Source organism: Balaenoptera physalus (genome assembly GCF_965194825.1).
Source record: "Balaenoptera physalus genome assembly, chromosome: 9".
Lineage (NCBI taxonomy): Eukaryota > Metazoa > Chordata > Mammalia > Artiodactyla > Balaenopteridae > Balaenoptera > Balaenoptera physalus.
The window spans coordinates 31,064,659-31,085,038 of record NC_138888.1 but is presented as its reverse complement, the minus strand read 5'-3'; the positions used below and the strand labels follow the sequence as shown (position 1 = coordinate 31,085,038).

The 20,380-nt window shown below is 35.1% G+C and overlaps 1 protein-coding gene across 16 annotated transcripts in view; it reads left to right on the top strand.

Annotated features, from left to right (window-relative positions):
- Positions 1-20,380, top strand: part of LOC309666889 (uncharacterized protein) — a 307,631-nt gene that overhangs the window by 122,032 nt on the left and 165,219 nt on the right. The window contains exon 5 of one of the 16 annotated variants that reach the window (XM_082475016.1): positions 10,918-19,440. The exons of the other annotated variants lie outside the window; for them this stretch is intronic. Within the exon in view, the coding sequence (XP_082331142.1) occupies positions 10,918-11,028 (111 nt within the window). The 3' untranslated portion in view covers positions 11,029-19,440. Of the gene's footprint in view, positions 1-10,917; positions 19,441-20,380 lie in introns of those variants that run through there. 16 annotated transcript variants of the gene reach the window in all.

The window sequence follows — 20,380 nt, the reverse complement described above, 5'->3', positions numbered from 1 at the left end:
TCAGACTCATATGTTTGGGGTTTTGTTTTGTTTGTTTTGTCTACTTTCTTTTATTACAGCTTTAGTTATCTACTAGGAGAATATTGTATTTAAGCAGAAGCGTAGAAGATTGGCAAGTGGTATCTTTACAGTTTTTTCCCAATAAAACGATATTTAGTGAAACTGGAGATTTTAAAAAGTTACTTAAGCATCAATAAAATCTCATTAGAGTCTTCAGAAGGGAACCAACCAATCATGCTTTGTTCATACTTGATCTTTCATAGTGGCCCTTCCTAACACAGTCTGAAATCAGGCATCTTCAATCATATAGGTTGAAAAAAATCTTGTAATATGCTCTTGATCCAAAGTGCCTTTTACACTCTATTCTTTGAATAACCTGTGTAAATGTAAATGGACCTTAGAATGATTTGTCTTTGTCACCAGGCATGATTCTGGGTGCTTAAGGAAGCATGTGTATACTGTGCCTGTCATAAAGTAGGCCCTGAAAAATTATTCTGTTGTTTAATTAATGCAGATGATTTTACCATTATTCTTGTCAAAATGTAAGTAGAAGGTAAAATTGAGATCTAAGTACTTATGTATTAGGTTTAATGTTCAGTAGAAAAAAAAACCCAGTATCCTTACTTCTTAGGTCTTTACAGTTTCAAAGCATTCAGAATTTTGAATGCTGTATATGATTACTTCTCTCCATACATGAATATCTAAAAATTCATTAACAGGTAAAGGATGGAAAGATTTGGAAATAAGATTGACAAGAGGAGATATTTGAGTCCTGGGGTCCATGGTCTACATTTTCAATCTTCTCCCTTCACAGTATTTCAAAAATTAGTTGTCAAATGTTCTATATTTTTACATTGTACTTGACATAAGGTAGACATGAACTATATACACCTAACGTTCAGGGTGACTTTATAGGCACCTTCTTGTAAAAATCAAAATCTGATTGTTAGTAATAGTTAATAATAAATGACATGACAACAGGTTAATTTCTTTTTTTTTTAATTTTTTAATTTTTATTTTTTTATATTTATTTATTTGGTTGTGCTGGGTCTTAGTTGTGGCAGGTGGGCTCCTTAGTTGCGGTTCGCCAGCTCCTTAGCTGCGGCATGTGAACTCTTAGTTGCAGCATGCATGTGGGATCTAGTTCCCTGACCAGGGATCAAACCCGGGCGCCCTGCATTGGGAGTGCAGAATCTTAACAACTGCTCCCCCAGGGAAGTCCCAGTTAATTTCTTTAATGACCTATTTATTAGATAAACTCTTCATTTCTTAATGTTATTTAAAGTTACTTGTGGGTTCCAATTTTTCAGATATTGCCCACAAATCTAAGTGAAATCAGAAGAAGGCTAGAAGGAAAAAATATATTAAAAATGCATGATTTAGCTGCTTTACCTTTTAAGAACTTGAGAGAGAGTTCAGAAAAAAATTGGAGATATTGTAAACAAATTCAACACTGTTGAATATCCATTGACCTAGACAATGATGTGCTTTAAGAGCTGACCAATATCGATGCCATACGCTATTTCACAGCATGACTTTGGACAACCCCAGTGATTTCTTAAAGATTATATCATGAGTAAATTTTGTAACATGGCAAGATTTTTGTATTTTCCCAAGAACTAGTCATATTAAAATGTACTTTTCCAGATCCTTAAAGCAACAAACATTATCTGAGGACCTACTATGTACTAGGCCTTAGAAATACAAAGATAAACAGATGTCTCTGCCTTCATGTATAGTGTACCCAATATGACTTTTCACATGAAAAATCACATACTGCCAAAGAAATGACAATCTGAATTGCTAATGAACTATGCATAGTCATGAAGAACAGAAAAATTAACCGAAAGAAAATGGAAAGAAACAATAACGATAAGAGCAGAAAATACTAAGTATAGCGAAACTTTCAACACAGAGGATCAACAGCAGAAAAGATTAGTTCCTTGAAAAGGCTAATAGATTTGACAAACCTTTGATGAAATTTATCAAGAAAAAGAGGGAAGTATAAATTGGGAGATTGGGATTGACATATACACACTACTATATATAAAATAGGTAACCAGTAAGGACCTACTGTTTAGCACAGGGAACTCTACTCAACACTCTGTAATGACCTATATGAGAAAAGAATCTAAAAAAGAGTGGCTATATGTACATGTATAACTGATTCACTTTGCTGTACACCTGAAACTAACACAACAATGTAAATCAACTATACTCCAATAAAAATTTAAAAAAAAAAAAAAAGAAAGAAGTCACCAAAAAATATTAGGAATGCATGGATGCTGCAGACATTAAAATGAAAACAAGAAGATGTTATAAGCAACTTTTTGCCAGGAAATATGAAAAGTTAAGTGTAATAGAAAAATTCTTGGAAAAACACAATTGACTTAGGAAGGTACAGAAAACATTAATATTCCTGTAACTATTAAATAAAATCAGTAGTTAAGCACAGGAGATTGCCATTTTCAGCCATGACATAGCAACCAATAATTAATTGCCTCTTGCTAAAAACAACTATAAAACAAGAAAATACGTGAGACAGCTGTTTCTAAGCATTGAAGAATGGGCATCACAGGACTATAATCATTGAAATAAAGAAAGGACACAAGGTGAGCCCTACTATTTTTCCAGGTTGTGTTGTTTTCTTTTCTTTTCTTTTCTTTTTTCTTTTTTTTGCCTGGGTAGTAGATTCTTGCCACAGTACAGGGATGGGAAATCCATATAGACAAATAGACACGCAGTCTTGCTGAGCTTTGGAGGCAGAGATGAGAGTTTGAGGTTGCCTGAGCTGGAATTTGTAATGCAGGGTACCAGAGAAGAGGAAGCTGCACAGAGGTGGGAACCAAAATTTGTGTAAGGATTTACCATTGCTCTTTGGCTGGGGGTGAGCCAAGTTTGAGTAAGGCGAGATTCCATGAGACCTAGCAAGAATGTGCTACAGGATTGAACAGAGGTTGTGTATTGCTGAAACATATTGGAGTTCTGGCCCAACCAGAAAGCAAATACAAAATTTTATTTATATACACAGATCTTCCTCAATTTACGATGGAGTTACATCCCAATAAATCCCATCGTAAGCTGAAAATATCATTAATTAAAAATGCATTTAATACACCTAACCTACCAGAACGTCTTAGCCTAGCCTACCTTAAACATGCTTAGAACACTTACATTAGCCTACAGTTGGACAAAATCATCTAACACAAAGCTTATTTTAGAATAAAGTGTTGACTATCTCATGTGTACTGAAAGTGAAAAACAGAATGGTTGTGTGGGTACAGAATGGTTGTAAGTGTATCGGTTGTTTACCCTCATGACTGTGTGGTTGGCTGGGAACTGCAGCTCACTACCAATGCCCAGCATCATAAGACCTCTGTATTGGCCCAAATATCGCCAGCCCAGGAAAAGGTCAAAATTCAAAATTTGAAGTACAGTTTCAACTGAATGTGTATCGCTTTTGCACCATTTTAAGGTTGAAAAATCATTCAATCAAACCATCGTTAAGTCGAGGTCCTTTTGTATATTATCCATTCTATGTTATATCCATATACTTACCTAAATAATAGTGTACTCTCTTGCTCTCTCCCTCCCCCACCTCTTTATATATCGTTTTTAAAAGTAGTATAAAATAACTTGTCTGTATGAAAGTGTGTCTGTTCCCCAAGTCCTGCTGGAGTAATTCCTAGGAACAGAATTATCCATGATTTATCCTGTCTTACAATTATAACATTAACATTAATTTGTAAAGCAGTGGGTAAGAAGTTGCCATCTGATCTTTAAATCTAATAATCTTAATACAGTACTGAGTCATAGTTGAGGAACTTTGAATTCACAGAGTATTCAAATTATTTTGAAATTGATCTGGGCTTAACAGTTCTCAAAACTGATTTTCTAATGAACTTTCAGCTTTAACTTTTAAGAATTGGGATTTGAGAAGTTAATTCAGCTTACTTTTTACTTTGGCATTAAATATCATATTTTTGGCTGCATACAAAATCCTTTGATGCAGAGTTAAAAACATTGAAGACTTTTACAAACCAAGAACAAAAGGAAATTAGATTTTTCAGGAAGAATTTTGAGTTCTAGGTAGAAACCTATACTATTCCTGAGTTGAAAACTTTATCCCCAGACATTTTCAAACCTTGGAAAATATAAAGTAGTCATTTGTTTAGTGTAGAATAATGTTACTTTTAGTTACCTTGTGTATGTGACTAAGACAGCACAAATTATAGATAGAAGACCAGCACAATCTTGAATTATTAGCAGGGGAACAAAAACAAGACCTCATGGTATAAAACATTCTTGACCCAGTGGCTAAGTGTACTGCACAGCTGTTTGAACTTTTCAAAAGCCCTGCTATCTTTATAATGCACAGTTTTAACTTTCTGTGTTGCCTTGTGTGTATCTATGGTTACTGATGCTGAACCGAGAACAGTTTATGGATGATTATTCCTAGCATCTAAGCAACTTTACTGGTACTATTTATTTTGGTCACTTTCTGTTCGCTTGGATGTTTGCAAGCCTATTCACGTAGAAAGTGGAAAGAGGGGACCATGTAGAGTGGCTCTCTGTGTTTCCTAGAGGTATCATAAAGTCATTCACAATTATTTGTGAAGTTTAAGTCCCTGTAATGACTAGTTCTATAGAGTAGAAATGTATATGAGAACCAAGAATATATGATTTTACCTTTTATTGCGTGGTCACCTTCCTAATGAACTTGACTTTTCATTTGGCCACGTATTTTGCTTCTTAGCTGTAGCATATCAAGTCTTCCAAACTCCATACACCTAATAAATAGGATCCATATTATTAGAATTATTCAGTTGAGTTGTATTAGTCTTCTATATATTTGACTTATCCTTTTCATTTTTTAGCCCTGAAAAGAAACCAGTTCCCACATATCACTTAAAAACATGGCATAAAACTGTTGCCACCTACATCCATTAAAGATTTATAGATAAATATTTGAAATGTACCTATAAATTTTAGACTTCAATTTTCTTTACTTAGACTTTAAGTGGAAAAATGATATTGAGAGTGTATGATAGCTTGTTTTCTCATGTGATTCTTTTAAAATTTTAAATTTTGAGCTTATCTTCAGAATTTAATTTATGATCATTTTGTGACACTTGAACTGAGTGTATATTCTTCCAGATAGGATACTGTTTACTTCAGCTAAGCAATAGGGGGCATTATTTACGCAGTGATAATTCCTTACCTTGAGCTTTAATTCCTTATCTTGAGCTTTCTCAAACCCCACAGGTAGTTTAAATTTGAACCCCAATCCTGTAGTTTTGAATATTTTTCCCCAAAGTCTAGACAAAGACCAGGAAGTTTTCTTGACATTTCTCTTTGCCAGGAGATAAATATTTTCGAGACACCCTCTCCTGCCCCAGCCCTGAGGGTCCAACTTTATGGCCAGGATCTATATTTTAACTCATCACTTTGCCAAGTATCTAAATTAAAACTCAGGGCTCTTTAGGTTCGTGGGATCAGCAAATACCCACAGGGGAAGATTTAATTTCAACCTTCATTTATCTCTCCACTAACTGCTTCCTTATCCTAGTTGGACCCTGGAAATATTCCTTCTTTCTTTCTTGTTCAAAAATGTTTTTCACTTGTAAAATGTTTACTTAAATATAATACATATACAGAAGAATGCACACATTATAAGTGTACAGCTTGATGAGTTGTTACAAATTAAACATATGCCTATAACTACCACCTAAATCAAGACAGATAGCATCAGAGCCCATCCACCTTCTTATCCTCTCTAAAAGCATTACCCTACTTACCTAGGAGAGCCACTACCCTGACTTTTATTATCTTTGATGGATTAGCTTTGCCTGTTTTTGAATATTAGGTAAATGGAATCATACAGTATATATATATACTCTTTTTTCTGTAAATATTTTTGCACAACATGACATTTGTGAGCATTACCCATTTTTGTGTGTACAGTAGGGGTTTTTTTTTTTTGTTTTTTTTTTTTTAATTTGACTGCCATTTACCCATTCTATTTGTTGATGGATGATAGGGTTGTTTCTAATTTGGGACCGTCACAAATAAAGCTGCTATGAGCATTCTTCTATATGTCTCTTAGTGAACATATGTATTCATCCCCATTTGATACGTAGCTGAGTGGCATTGCTAGGGTATACACGTTTTCCAAAGTGGTTGTCCTCATTTACATTCCCGTCAGCAATGTAGGAAAAGTTGCTGTTGCTCCACATTCTCCCCAACCCTTGGTGTTGTCAGGTTTGTTTGCTTGTTTGTTTGTTTGTTTTAATAGTAGCCATTCTGATGAATGAGCAGTAGTAACTCACTGTTTTAACTGGAATCTTCCTGTTGGTTAATCACTTTGAATACCTTCCCATATGCTTATTGGCCATTTGGCTATCCTCTTCAGTGGAGGAAATTGGTCGAATGAAGAAGGGTTTTTGAGTTGTATTTTTCTTTATTTTTGAGTTCTTTTTCTATTCTGGACATGAGGTCTTCATCAAATATATGTATTGCCTTTATCTTCTTCCACTGTGTGACTTTTCACTGTCTTAGTGTTGTTTTAATGAAAAAGTTAATTTTAATGAAGTACAATTTTTCATTGTTTTCCTTTATGGTGAATGTTTTTTTTGTCCTGTTTAAGAAATCTGCCCTTCTTAATTCATGAAGGTATTCTTTCATGTTACCTCCTTGAATCTTTATTGCTTTGCATTTCATATTTATACATTGCAATTCACATGAAATTGATTTTTATTTATTGTCATGAATCAAGAGACCATATACTTGACCTACTGTTTCTAGATTCCCTTTTCTGTTCCATTGGTATATATGTTTTTGCATCAATACCACATTGTTTTAATTACTGCAACCTCACAATAAATCTTGAAATCTGGTAGTGTGAGTTCTCCAACTTGGTTATTCTTCAAGAATTGTTTAACTGTTCTTGACCTCTTGTGTTTTCATGTAAATTTTAGTACCAGGTTTTCAATTTCTGTTGAAATACCTATTATATTTTATTTGGATTTTATTGAATTTGTAAAATAATTTGAGGATATTGAAAGTTTTATAGTATCAGTTCTGTCAATCACTGAATATTTATTGAAATCTTTTATATTTCTCTCAGTAGTATTTTGTAGTATTGTATAGAAGTATTATACATCTTTTCTTAGATTTATTCCTATATATTTAGATTTTATGCTTTCATAAATGTTATCACTTTATAAAGAATTACATTTCCATCTGTTTTTGTTAGCATATGTAAATATAAGTGACTTTTATATCCAGGAACCTTGCTAAATTCACTTATTAATTCTATCAGTTTACCTATAAACATTTAAAATTTCTATATTCACAATCAGGTTTTTCAGTTCTTGTATGTTTTCTTCTTTCTCCTTTCATTATTTAACTGGATAATGAATAGTTGTGGTTTTAGCAAACACTCTAGTTTTATTTCCAAACTTTGTGGTAGGCTTTCTGTATTTCACCAGTAAGTATTTTGTTTCCTGTAGATTTTGTAGCCATCCATTATCACGTTAAGGATGTCTCTGTCTATTGCTAGTTGGCTAAGAGTTTTTATAATAAATTTCTGTTACATTTTATCCAAATTGCTGTTAAGTTGTTTTGTCTACTGTACCTTTAGTGTTCATTTTCTCCAAAAGGTAAAATTTTAGTTTTGTGCTTGAGTAAAATAGAGGCAGTCATCTGTTTGGTCAACATGTGGGTGATTTTAAATGTCTAAGTTTTCTTTTAAAGATTTCAATCTAACCTTCCCATTTTTAGTTCCCCACTCTCTGCCCCATGCAGTTTTTAACCCCCACTTTAAGAGCACCGGATGCCTTGAATTCCATACACGGTTTCCAGGGTTCTTAGTTTTCTTTCTTACTGGCTTCCTCATACCTGTCCTCCTTTACCCTAGTTCTGTTGACGTTTAGTATTTAACAATCTGTAACTTGCTAAATTACTTACCATTATTCCGTCTGCTTTCCAGCCTCCAAAGTTCTTATTCATTCATTTGACAAATGTTTTTGAGTTAGGATGGCCAGATTTAGCAAATAATATCATAGGGCACTCAGTTAAACTTGAATTCTAGATGAATAACATTTTTTTTAGAGTAAGTATGTTCCAAATATTGCATGAAACACACCTATACTAAAACATTACTTGCTCTTTATCTGAAATTCGAAGTTAACTGGTCGTCCTGTGTTTTATCTGGCAAGCTTATTATGAACACCTAGTGGCTCAGGTATTATAGGTATAGGTGATACAGTGGAGATAAAAAATGGTCAAAACTCTGCTCCCAGGAGCTTACATTCTACTGAATGAGACAGATAATACACACAATAAGTAAATTATTTAGTATTTTAGAGAGTGATAAATGCTATGGGAAAAAAATACAGTGGGTTAATGGATATTAGATATGTAAAGATTGGGATTGGACTTCAGGCGTGTTGGAAAAGGTATCAACGAGAAAGTGAAGTTACAGGTAGCATTTGAGTTGTGTAACTCTGGGGAGAAGGGTACCCCAGGCAAAAGGAGCAGCACATGAAACCTGAGGCAGCAGTACAGCTAGTATGTTGGAGGCAGGAGGCAAGTATGGACCAAGCAGATTAGCAAGGGCAAAAGTGGTAGGGCAGGTCAGGAAGAGAAATCCAGACCAGGTAGGGCGTTGTGGGCCGTTGTGAAAATTAGGAACCTCCTCTTAAGAGGCAAGGGGGCAGTGGAGTGTTTAAACATGACTGATGTCATTAGAAGATCTGACATTGTTAAGAGAAGCAATGGCTGCTATGCTGAGAATGGACAGCAGTGGGTCAGGAGAGGCCAGGGAAGAGATCCCTGCAATAATCTAGACAAGAGATAATGGTGGCCTTTACTAGTGTGATAGCAGTGGAAGTGGTGAAAAAATGGCTAAATTCTGAATATATTTTGATGGTAGATCTCACAGGATTCCCTCATGGATTGGACATAAGTATTATCTCAAGAGAGTTGGCGTCATGGATGACGCTAAGGTTTTCAGTCTGAGCAACTGGAAGGATGGTTCAGTTCTACACCATTTCTCATCTATTTTAATCCTCTCTTTTCTTATTTTTATCCTCATTGCTTTATGCTTGTTTATATTCCTTCAGTGATAGTTTAGTGTGGCTCTGGGTTGAAGTGATGATAAACCTGTGTGTTTAACTCAACATGCTTATCCAGAAGTCCATATAGTTGTTTTGATAAATTAATTTTACTTAATTTTGATTTGTGGGGAAGAAACACCTTTGGAATTTAACTGTAATGTGATACTTTATTTTTTAAAAGGTGATGGAAATAAATGTCCCTGACCCAAAACAGTGTGGCTCAAGTCCATGTAACACATGTGATTCAATTAGAATTTCCTTGCTGTATTTGGTTACTGTGGAGAGAGATTATTTTTACCCTCATGCCACTGCCAAAATGATACGCATGAATTAACTTCTCTGTAATTAAACTAGTCCATTTTTGTATTTTGAAATAACTGATGGTAATTATCCAAGAACTTTTATGTGCCCACAGAGATACTGCATACCCTGAATAATTCCACAAGGCATTGAGAAAGGTCCAACTAATCAGAGTAGATATTTAACACTTTCATTTAAAAATATGAGAAGGATCCATCAAAAGAGCTAGATAAATATATAAATTGTTATAATCAGTACTTTCTTAAATAGCTTTACTCCCTATTTGAGCATGGCACATCAGAGTTTTATGCTATTGTTGGCTAGTCACTCTTTTTTTTTTTTCCTGTTTTGTAGAAGAATGTTAAAACTTTATTGGATTTGTTTATTTCTTTTAGGTATTTTCCACATCTCCCTGTCCTTTCCATGGCCCAAAGTGATCAGCTAAAAAATGTTAACAAAGAAACAAATTATCATATTTTTTAAACGATATACTGTAAAGCATTCTTTATACGAAAACCTGAAAATTTTAACAAGAGTAATTTGGGCAACCTGATGCACTAATTGAAGATCAATATGATGACTTGAAGTTATTTTGAGAATCAGGTATACCTTCTGAATAAATTAAAAAATATAAAATTCAGCAAATAAAAAGTGCACTCAATCACATTTTAATTTTTTTCAAATTGTTAATACAGATGTAAATGTTCGGAGAACCAGAATTCTCAAGGTTTATCTTGAGTGCTTCTTGGCACCCAAGTAAGTGCCTCTTACTTACTTAAATAATTTGTATGACCTATTTCAGTGGCAGCGTGCTAATTGGAATTCTGTTTATATCTCCCGGCATTATGCTTCTCAAATTAGAGTAACTGAATCTCTGGGAAGCCATGCCGGGGTTGCCAGTGGTTGATACCCCAGGATGAACAAGGTAACACTTCCTGGAGCATCCATCTTAGAATTTTTTGTGAAGACTTTCTATATTTAGGCAGATATCTGTTAGCCTGTAACACAAAGGAGACATAAAAGAAATTTCTCCTTGCCAGGGCTCCCTTTGGGCTGTATCTCAACCTACCTTCCATCTCCTCTACCATTTGGATACTTTGATGTAAATATTTAAGAAGCTCACTTTGACAGTCTTCAGGAAAGTCCCTATGATGCTAGCACATCTTTCAGAGATTTCTAGGGTTAAATACTGATGATATCCTATTTCATGACTCATAAAATATGCAAAATATTCTAGAATAGCCTGCAGAATGTGATGTAAATGTCTAATTATCTTACTAAGTTACCCAGTTTCCTTTTTTTACCAGAGCATGCCTACTTTTGTCTCTGCTAAGTCAATTCAGTGACTTTGGATAGCATTTTTCAGTTCTGTATAGAAAATAATTATAATAGGTATGAATTGAGAGCTTTCTATGTATGAAGAGCCATTTTTGTATTGTCTCTTTTAACTATCACAGCAACCCTCTGAGTTAGGTAGTATTCTCATCCCTTTTTACAGATGAGAACTTGGGCACAGACTGGTCAAGCTACATTCTCAAGATCACACAGCCTGAAAGAAAAGGATCCAAGATTTGAACTCAAGTGGTCCTTGTTGGAGGCTCCACCTTAACATTGTTCTTTGTCTGGAAATCATCTTGAATTAACAACAGTCCTTTGTTTAAGAAAGCAAACAAAATCCTTATAATCATGGGTAGCACGGCTGACTTCTGCAAAGTGACGTCATCTGTGCTTAACAGGTAGGATCCAGCTGCACACAGTGTTCAGCGTCTATGAACAACATTGACTTACATACACTCAGAGTTGCGTGGTCAATCTCAAACCAAACGATGAGGTTAATGAAATTCATGCTCCCTTTTCACAGCCCTCAGCTTCCACATTTTTGACCTGCCTTGGCACGCTCCAGCTGCTTTCTAACCTTCCCCTGTTGTGTAAACAGAAGAGAACTCGATACCAGCCTTTAAAGTGTGGTTGATGGATTCCGCTTTACCTGGGTGTGAATGAATTTCAGTAATGTGCATTATCTCAGCTAAGCATTTTCATTCAAGACTTTGGTTTTATCTCTAATGGAAGGATTTGAGTCCATTAAAATACCAGCCTCAGTAACAATGTGGTAAGATAACTTGAGTGTGAGAGGCCCTGGAACTAAATCTATATCATCATAAGTTACCCCATTTAATGAGACTGAGAGAGGGTAAAGATGGTCTAAAGGAACAACACCACAGAGTTTATTTGCTTATTCAGACCTTCCCTCCTTTGGTGCAACTAAGGCTAACAGCGACCCATCAGTTACAGCAGCAGACATTTTTCAGAAGTTTCTGGGGGCAGAAGAGCATGTATCCCATTGTTATCATTTTCTTCCAAGACTGAAACAGGTGTCTAGGGCACATCCGTTCCTTCCACATACACTGCCCACCATCACTGCCTGTACAGAGGCTTCAAGATCAAGCAGCTCAAACCTCCTGTGCATTCTGATGCTGTGACATTTTGGTAACCAGCAATGGGCAATAGCTTTTATAGAAACACTGCTCTTGTGACATCCTGAAATACCTATGTCTTTTGTATTACTTTGATCTCTGATAAGAAGTTGCTGAAAATAAAACCACCTTATTAAAAAGAGTTGACACAGTGGATGTTTCCCTCTGTCATACACAGTTTTTAATCTGTTTATATGTTTATCTCTTCCACTGGACTCATTGAAGTCATGGACTGTTTCTTTTTTCTGCATCCTCAGTGCCCAGTAGAGCACTTGGCACAGAGACAGTGCTCAGTAAATGTGGACTGAAGTAATTAATGACTAACAGAGTGGATACACAAATTTGTGTTGAGTCTATATATAACTCTAGGCTCTGTAAGAATATGGTTAGAGTAATTCTCCAACAGATTTTAATAACATCATAAAGTGCCCTGCAGTATTAGACAGCATAATTTATGCTACTAGAATAAGATAACTGGCACAGGCAAAAATCATCCCATTCATTAACAAAGATTTAGAACTTAGGTTTATAAGTAAGTACTAATTTTAGATTATTTTCCAGACAGGTTCCAATTTAAGGGATATTTTTAAAGAGTCCCACAAAAAATTTGAAGCTGGCTTTTTAAAATTTATGGCTTAAGTTGTATTAAAGAAAAGACAGTAGTCCTTCATTACATATCACATAGATTTATAATCCTCTTTGAACTATGTCTAGCTCCACTCTCCCCTTCCATTCTAATGTCCTTCTGCTTCCCACATGCAGCCTTTCTCCATGCAAACCAGTATCCTCAAAAATCTCCTGTTACCCAGCACACTGGGCTCTTCATGGCCTTTGCTCATTCCACTCCTCCTCCTTTTAATAACTCCTCCCCAGTCTTTTGTCAGCCCGACTCAGAGTACAGTTCAAGTCCTTCCAGCATGAATCATTCCCTGACAGCTCTTACAAATGATTTTCTGTTTGTTCCTCTTCTGAGCTCCTAGTGCACATATTGTTAATGCCACATTTACATTCTTATTTCATCTTTTACTTGCTCTATGTTTGTTAGTTTTCTCCCCAGATGTCAACTGTTTAAGGGCAATGATTGTGTCAAAACCTCTGAATCCTCCACAATACCAAATAAAATGTTAAGCACATAAAAGCATACACAGAGCAAAAGCAATGAAAGCAAAAATAATTAGCAGGACTACATCAACTAAAAAGATCATCAAAAAGTGAAAGGACAATCTACAGAATTGGAGAAAATATTTGCAAATCTTATGTCTGATAGGGGGTTAATATTCAAAAAATATAAAAAACTCTTACAACTCAATAACAAAAAAAAACCCCTAAATATCCAAATAAAATATGGGCAGAGGAACCGAACAGATATTTTTCCCAAACAAGACATACAAACGGGCAACAGGTACATGAAACAGTGCTCAACATCACTAATCATCACGGAAGTGGAAATCAAAGCCACAATGAGATTTCACCTCACTCCTGTTAGAATGGCTATCCTAAAAAAGACAAGAGATGACAAGTGTTGGTGAGGACATAGAAAAAGAAAACTCTTGTGTTCTGTCGGTGAGAATGTAAACTGGTGCAGGCACTATGGAAAACAGTATGGGGTTTGCTCAAAAAATTAAAAGTAGAACTACCATATGATCCAGCAATCCCACCTCTGGGTGTATATCCAAAGGAAATGAAAACAGGATATTGGAGAGATATCAGCACTCCCATGTTCATTACAACATTAATCACAATAGTCAAGATATGGAAGCAACCTAAGTGTCCATAGATGGATGAATGGATAAAGATGTGGTATATGTACACAATGTAATATTCAACCATGAGAAAGAAGGAAATACTGCCATATGGGACAGCATGGATGGACCTTGAAGACATTATGTGAAGTGAAATAAGCCAGACAAAGAAAGACAAATACTGCATGATATCACTTATATGTGGAATCTTTTTTTTAAAAAAAGTGAAACTCATAGAAACAGAGAGTAGAAAAGTGGTTGTCAGGGGTTAGGTGGTAGAGGAAATAGGGAGAGGTTGGTGAAAGGGTACAAACTTTCAGCTACAAGACAGAGTCTAAGAATCTAATGTATAACATGCTGACTATAGTTGATAACACTTTTTGTATAACTGAAATTTGCTAAGAGAGTCGAACTTAAATATTTTCACTAAAAAAAAGATAAATAAGTGAGGTGATAGATGTGTTAATTAACTAGATTAAGGGGGTATCCTTTCATGATGTATATGTATATCAAATCACCACATTGTACACTTTAAATATCTTATAATTTTATACATCAATTATACCTTAATAGAGCTGAAATTTTAAAAAATGTACTCATCAATATTGCTTGTTTGTTGGCAGAATTGAGTTTTTAAATATTTCACTGACCCCTTTATTGGTACTTTGCTTCTATTATTTTATCTTCCCTAAAAATTAAAATCACTTGTCAAAATCCTTTTATAACCTGTCATATCTTAATGCTATGTCTTAACCAAATGATATTTAAACTTGTCTGAAAGGAAATTTTGTCTTCCCATTGGACCGTTACTCAATATTCTGCCCACCAGAAGTCAGTGCTTCTTTTGGAAATACTTTTAGTATTGTTTCCCTTCTCATCATTCAAAGAGCACAGTCTGTAGTTTAAAGATCTTCATAATTTTAACATCTTGGGCGTGACTTAAATCCAGGAAACTGTATGGCCACAGCCAAATGGATAAACAAGGAGTATACCAAAGGTATACTTATTGGAAAGAATGTTTTCCCCAACTTTTCACATAGAGCTAAGAAGTGAAATGAGTAGAGAAGTGAAGGGTAACCTGTAAGTCTGAAATAGCACTTTTCCAGGTGCAAGAGAGGATGTAAAATTGCTGACATTGGTTTTAAAAAGTTTAAATTGTAAAGAAAAAGGAAATAGTACCTAGGATGGTGGTTTTTATCTGAAACTAAGATCAATGCTCATCATTTCCAAGTATAAAGTAAGTGGAGGCTTTAGGAATTGCTCTAATTTTAATATAAGACAATTTTCTAATTTTTGTCTGCTCTTTACTGGTTCATGCCTCTGCAGTTATGTTGATTTGGAAAGTCTATATTTGTGAAAGAAATCGTTTAAACACTTTTCTTTTAACTTGGTAATGTGATTATTAGCAGTGAGGTCCATTTGTTTATCAACTGGACTACTATAATACTAATTAGAAGGGTCAGTGTATTTTTCAGGTCACCATGTACCTTAATACACTGAACCTTCTAACATGTCTAATTGTACTTGTCATACTGCGAGGTCTCACATTATAGGAGGCTATGGTGAAGGGATTTCATTTCTTGATTTAAAATCGAGAAGACTTATTGTCTGGATTTGAAATGAACTTTGCCTACTTTGACAAAAAGAAATAGACCAAAGATTTCACTCTTTCTATTTTTCCTTATTAAGTAGACATTGGAAGGGTAGATGGAGCTTCAAGTGTTGTTTAGGCCACTTCAAAACCCTGCCTTGACATTTTGAACATTTCCAGCTATTCTGCTCTTTGAACTGCCTTAGCACTTTTTAAAAACAGTTGGGTCAAGATAGATACTTTTTTAAGTTCTACTCTTTAGACTTAGACTTTATAGGTACATTAGTTAACATCATGAGTACTGTGAATAACTATGCTCTGTGCAGTTAATCAGATTCCCACTTTATCTGTGGAGTTTGGTGGCAAATGACACAGGACTGATGAGTGATTAACTAGCCAAGAGAAAGGTATGGTCACAGGAAACACCCCAAATGCCAAGAAGTTGAAATGAGTCCCCGTCAATAAAAATTCTTTGAAGAATATATTTAAATTAGAAAAAATATATTCAGTCATGTATATGCTTCTTACAGGGGCAGAGTGAGTTTACATAGGCATTTTATTTATTGTTTTAATTTTTATTGAAGTATACTTGATTTACAATGTTGTGTTAGTTTCAGGTGTACAGCAAAGTGATTCAGATATATATACATATGTGTATATATATATATATATATATATATATTCTTTTCTAGATTCTTTTCCATTATAGGTTATTACAAGGTATTGAGTGTAGTTCCCTGTGCTACACAGTAGGCCCTTGGTGGTTAGCTATTTTATATATATTTGTGTGTATCTTTTAATCTCAAGCTCCTAATTTATCCCTCCCCACTTTTCCCCTTTGGTAACCATAAGTTTGTTTTCTGTCTGTGATTTTATTTCTGTTTTGTAAATAAGTTCATTTGTATCATTGTTTTAGATTCCACATATAAGCAATACCATATATTTATCTTTCTCTGTCTGACTTACTTCACTTAGTGTGATAATCTCTAGGTCCATCCATGTTGCTGCAAATGGCATTATTTCATTCTTTCTTATGGCTGAGTAATATTCCATTGTGTATATATACCACATCTTCTTTATCCATTCATCTGTCAGTGGACACTTAGGTTGCTTCTATGTCTTGGCTATTGTAAGTAGTGCTGCTATGAACATTGGGGTGCATGTATCTTTTCAAATTAGAGTTTTCTCTGGATATATGCCCAAGAGCGGGATCACTGGATCATATGGTACTCTATTTTTAGTTTTTTAAAGAACCTCCATTCTGTTCTCCATAGTTGCTGCACCAATTTACATTCCCACGAACAGTGTAGGAGGGTTCCTTTCTCTCCACACCCTCTCCAGCATTTAGTATTTATAGACATTTTGATGATAGCCATTCTGACTGGGGTAAAGTATACCTCACTGTAGTTTGATTTGCATTTCTCTGATAATTAGCAATGTTGAGAATCTTTTCATGTGCCTTTTCGCCATCTGTATGTCTTCTTTGGAGAAGTGTCTATTTACGTTTTCTGTCCATTTTTTGATTGGGTTGTTTGGTTTTTTTGATATTGAGCTATATGAGCTCTTTGTATATTTTTGAAATTAATCTCTTGTCCATAGCATTGTTTGCAAATATTTTCTTCCATTCTGTAGGTTATCTTTCTGCTTTGTTTATGGTTTCCTTTGCTGTGCCAAAGCTTTTAAGTTTAATTAGGTCCCATTTGTTTCTTTTTTGTTCTTATTTCCATTACTCTAGGAGACAGATCCAAAAAACTATTGCTGCAGTTTATGTCAGAGTGTTCTGCCTATGTTTTCCTCTAGGAGTTTTATATCATCCAGTCTCACATTTAGGTCTTTAATCCATTTTGTGTTTATTTTTGTATATGACGTTAGAGAATGTTCTAATTTCATTCTTCTACATGTAACTGTCCAGTTTTCCCAGCACCACTTGTTGAAGAAACTGTTTTTTCTCCATTGTATATTCTTGCCTGCTTTCTTGTAGATTAATTGACCATAAGTGCATACGTTTATTTCTGGGCTTTCTATGTTGTTCCATTGATCTATATGTATGTTTTTGTGCCAGTACCATACTGTTTTGATGACTGTAGCTTTGTAGTATTAGTCTGAAGCCAGGGAGTCTGATTCCTCCAGCTCCATTCTTTGTCAAGATTTCTTTGGCTATTCAGGGTCTTTTGTGTTTCCATACAAATTGTAAAATTTTGTGTTCTAGTTCTGTGAAAAATGCCATTGGTAGTGTGATAGGGATTACATTGAATCTGTAGATTGCCTTGGGTAGTATGGTCATTTTCACAATATTGATTCTCCCAATCCAAGAACATGGTATATCTTTCCATCTGTTTGTGTCATCTTCAATTTCTTTCATCAATTACATAAGCATTTTAATAGCCCCTTTGGGTATCTGCTAAACTTTGGTAAGAAGGAGAATTAACATGGACTCTCTCATATTGAAAGGGGATAGGGAAGGGCTTTTTTTGAAGTAAAAGCAATTTAGAAGATTCAATTTATAAACAACTTTATTTAGACACTTTATGAAGTCCATGTGAAAATTTCGAATGCCTATAATAAAGTCTTTGTGTGTTCGTGTCATCAGGATTTGATGGACACAGTCAGTGTCTGAACTAGCAAAAAAATGTAGTCAACTATTTTTGGAATGTCTCATGACCCCAACATTCCTCTACTACCTTTATGTTTCCCTGATTTGGGACAGGTTGATGTTTCTTAGATCAGGAGTCAACTAAAAATTCTAAGAACAATTGTTCCAATCACTTTCTTAGTTTTGATTTCAAGAAAAATGTCATTGGTTACACTTGTTAAAAAGTAAACTGAGGCACATTACAACTTTTCAAGAGTTTATCTGAGCATACATTAATTCAAATCAAGCGGCACCAAGCCAGAAGTTGTTAGGAGAACCCCACTGAAAAGAGCAAGAGGCAAGGTTTTTATAGAGGAGATGCTGAACTAAAGCTGAGACGTGATTTGACTGGTGATAGCTTAAGCAGTTGCCTTATTTGGGAACACCTAGTTGACTGTTTGTGACTGGTTGCTACTAAGTTTCATTTTCTTGCATTCCAGTGCACTGACGTTGGCTTAGGTTTGGGTTCACTTATGTAGGCTGCCAGGGCATTGGGAACACCTCAGTCTAATGGCCTCCTTTTTAAAATACTTATAGACACAAGCTATTTTTTAGCATCATTAGAACTATGATTTGCACTATAAATATGGACCAGACTAGAATTCAAAACTATGTAGCATATTGTTCAAAAGTAAACATCATATAACATCATTATTGTGTGTCCAGATATTTCTGTATATCATATGCTCAGAACAAAGTTTATTTATTCTAAGAATCTTCAAAACATCCAGAATTATTAAAACTGTGTATTCAGAAAAGCATATAGCATCTAACTTCCCAGTTATAGACCTAGGGATTTAGGTCAAGAAAAGAATTGCAGCCATAAAAAACTGGAAATCACTGTCATGTGCAGGTGAATGTGAGATGTGGTGATCTTGGCAAAAGGCACATTATCCATGTTTAAAAGACATGGAAGCCCTTTAGAAATGTATTTTGTCACCATAATCAAAAGACATAAGTTTTCATCATGTGCTTTCTCCTTATCTTGTAGCAGGAATGAGAAATATTTCTAGGTTCAGAAATCAAAAACTCAAAATCCCCGTTACAATTATGACAGTTTACTGATAATTGAAACAGAAAATTTTGCAATTGTAACTGTCTTCATACATTTTTTTCTTACATGCATCATTGATTGGTTTTTAGTCAAAGAAAAAAATAACTATTTATATAGCAATATAGAATATTTCTCACATTCACTTCTTAGAATGGGAGAAAAAGTACAAGTCTATTTACTGAAACTTTGTTCCTGAGATTTTTCTTTTATTGATTCAATGGACTCAACTTGGTGTCTTCTGTAATGTGTTTCTAGTCCCTTCATGCTGTTGGCTTTCTAGATGTCCTTCTGAACAGGTCTTTACATGAACTATATTTGTTCCTGGAGAATGCAGCATGACCACACAAATGTCTTCAAAATAATGAGCATTCCTTTAAAGGCCAACTGAAGGAATAAGGTTTTGCTCAGCACATTTTTATCACTGATGTAACTTCCTCTCTCTCTCTCTCTCTCTTTCTCTCTCTCTCTCTCTCTCTCTCTCTCTCTCTCTCTTACTTTTTCTTTTCTCATATGAAACATCACATCTTTCCTTAGGATGAGAAACTCACAGACTAAGACTGTAAGGCTTTCTACGTGTCTGGAGGAAATTTTGTCATTTAAAATAAAATAGCTCTTACCAAGCAAAACAACCTTCCTGAGTATTTCATTCCTGGGACTGTTTGCATTCTTTCCCAGTGAGCTGGAGTGATAGGCACCAGAACCTATTTATAACAGGCAAGAAGAGCTATTAAACTATTTGGGCTGGGTTAAGAATAAATGCTGCAAGTGATTGGTTGGAATTTTGACATGCCTCTTTCCAGCAAGCATCCGTTGCCCTTTTGGGGAAGATATGGCTGTATGTCAGGTTTGTGAGAACCCAACTCAGGAACAGCATGCAATGTGAAAATGGAAACAGTTGGATTGAAACCATACATGGTGAAGTCAGAAAGATGTTCTTTCTTGAGCTGTTACTGAAATATGCTGGGGTTATTTCAGTGTTTGAAGAATAAATAGAACTTGAGGTACTCTGGAGGATAATGTAAAAGTATGTCAGAGGTCTCTGTGAATTTTCCCAGGCAGCATCTCTCAGCCAATTATATTTTAGCTTTCACTCTGACTTTAGAAAACATTATTCCAGTGCAATAAGGTCTGAGCCCTTTGTGAGTGGACACAGACTGCCTTGCTTCTTTAAAGACATGAGAGAGGTTTCTACCTAACACGGTGTGCCTCAGGATTAAAGCACAGAAGCAAAACCGAAAGAAACAAAACCACAGCTAAAACCCCAAACGAGCACAAGAAGACACTGTAAATTATCAATACTTGATAACTAGTGAGAAACTACTCAGAATCATAGAATGTTTGACCTGTGTAGGACACTAAAAACCCGTAGTCCAAGCTCTTCTTTAGATGAAGAAAAACAAGACACAAAAAAATTAAAATGTGGGAGGGAGGGAGACGCAAGAGGGAAGAGATATGGGAACTTATGTAT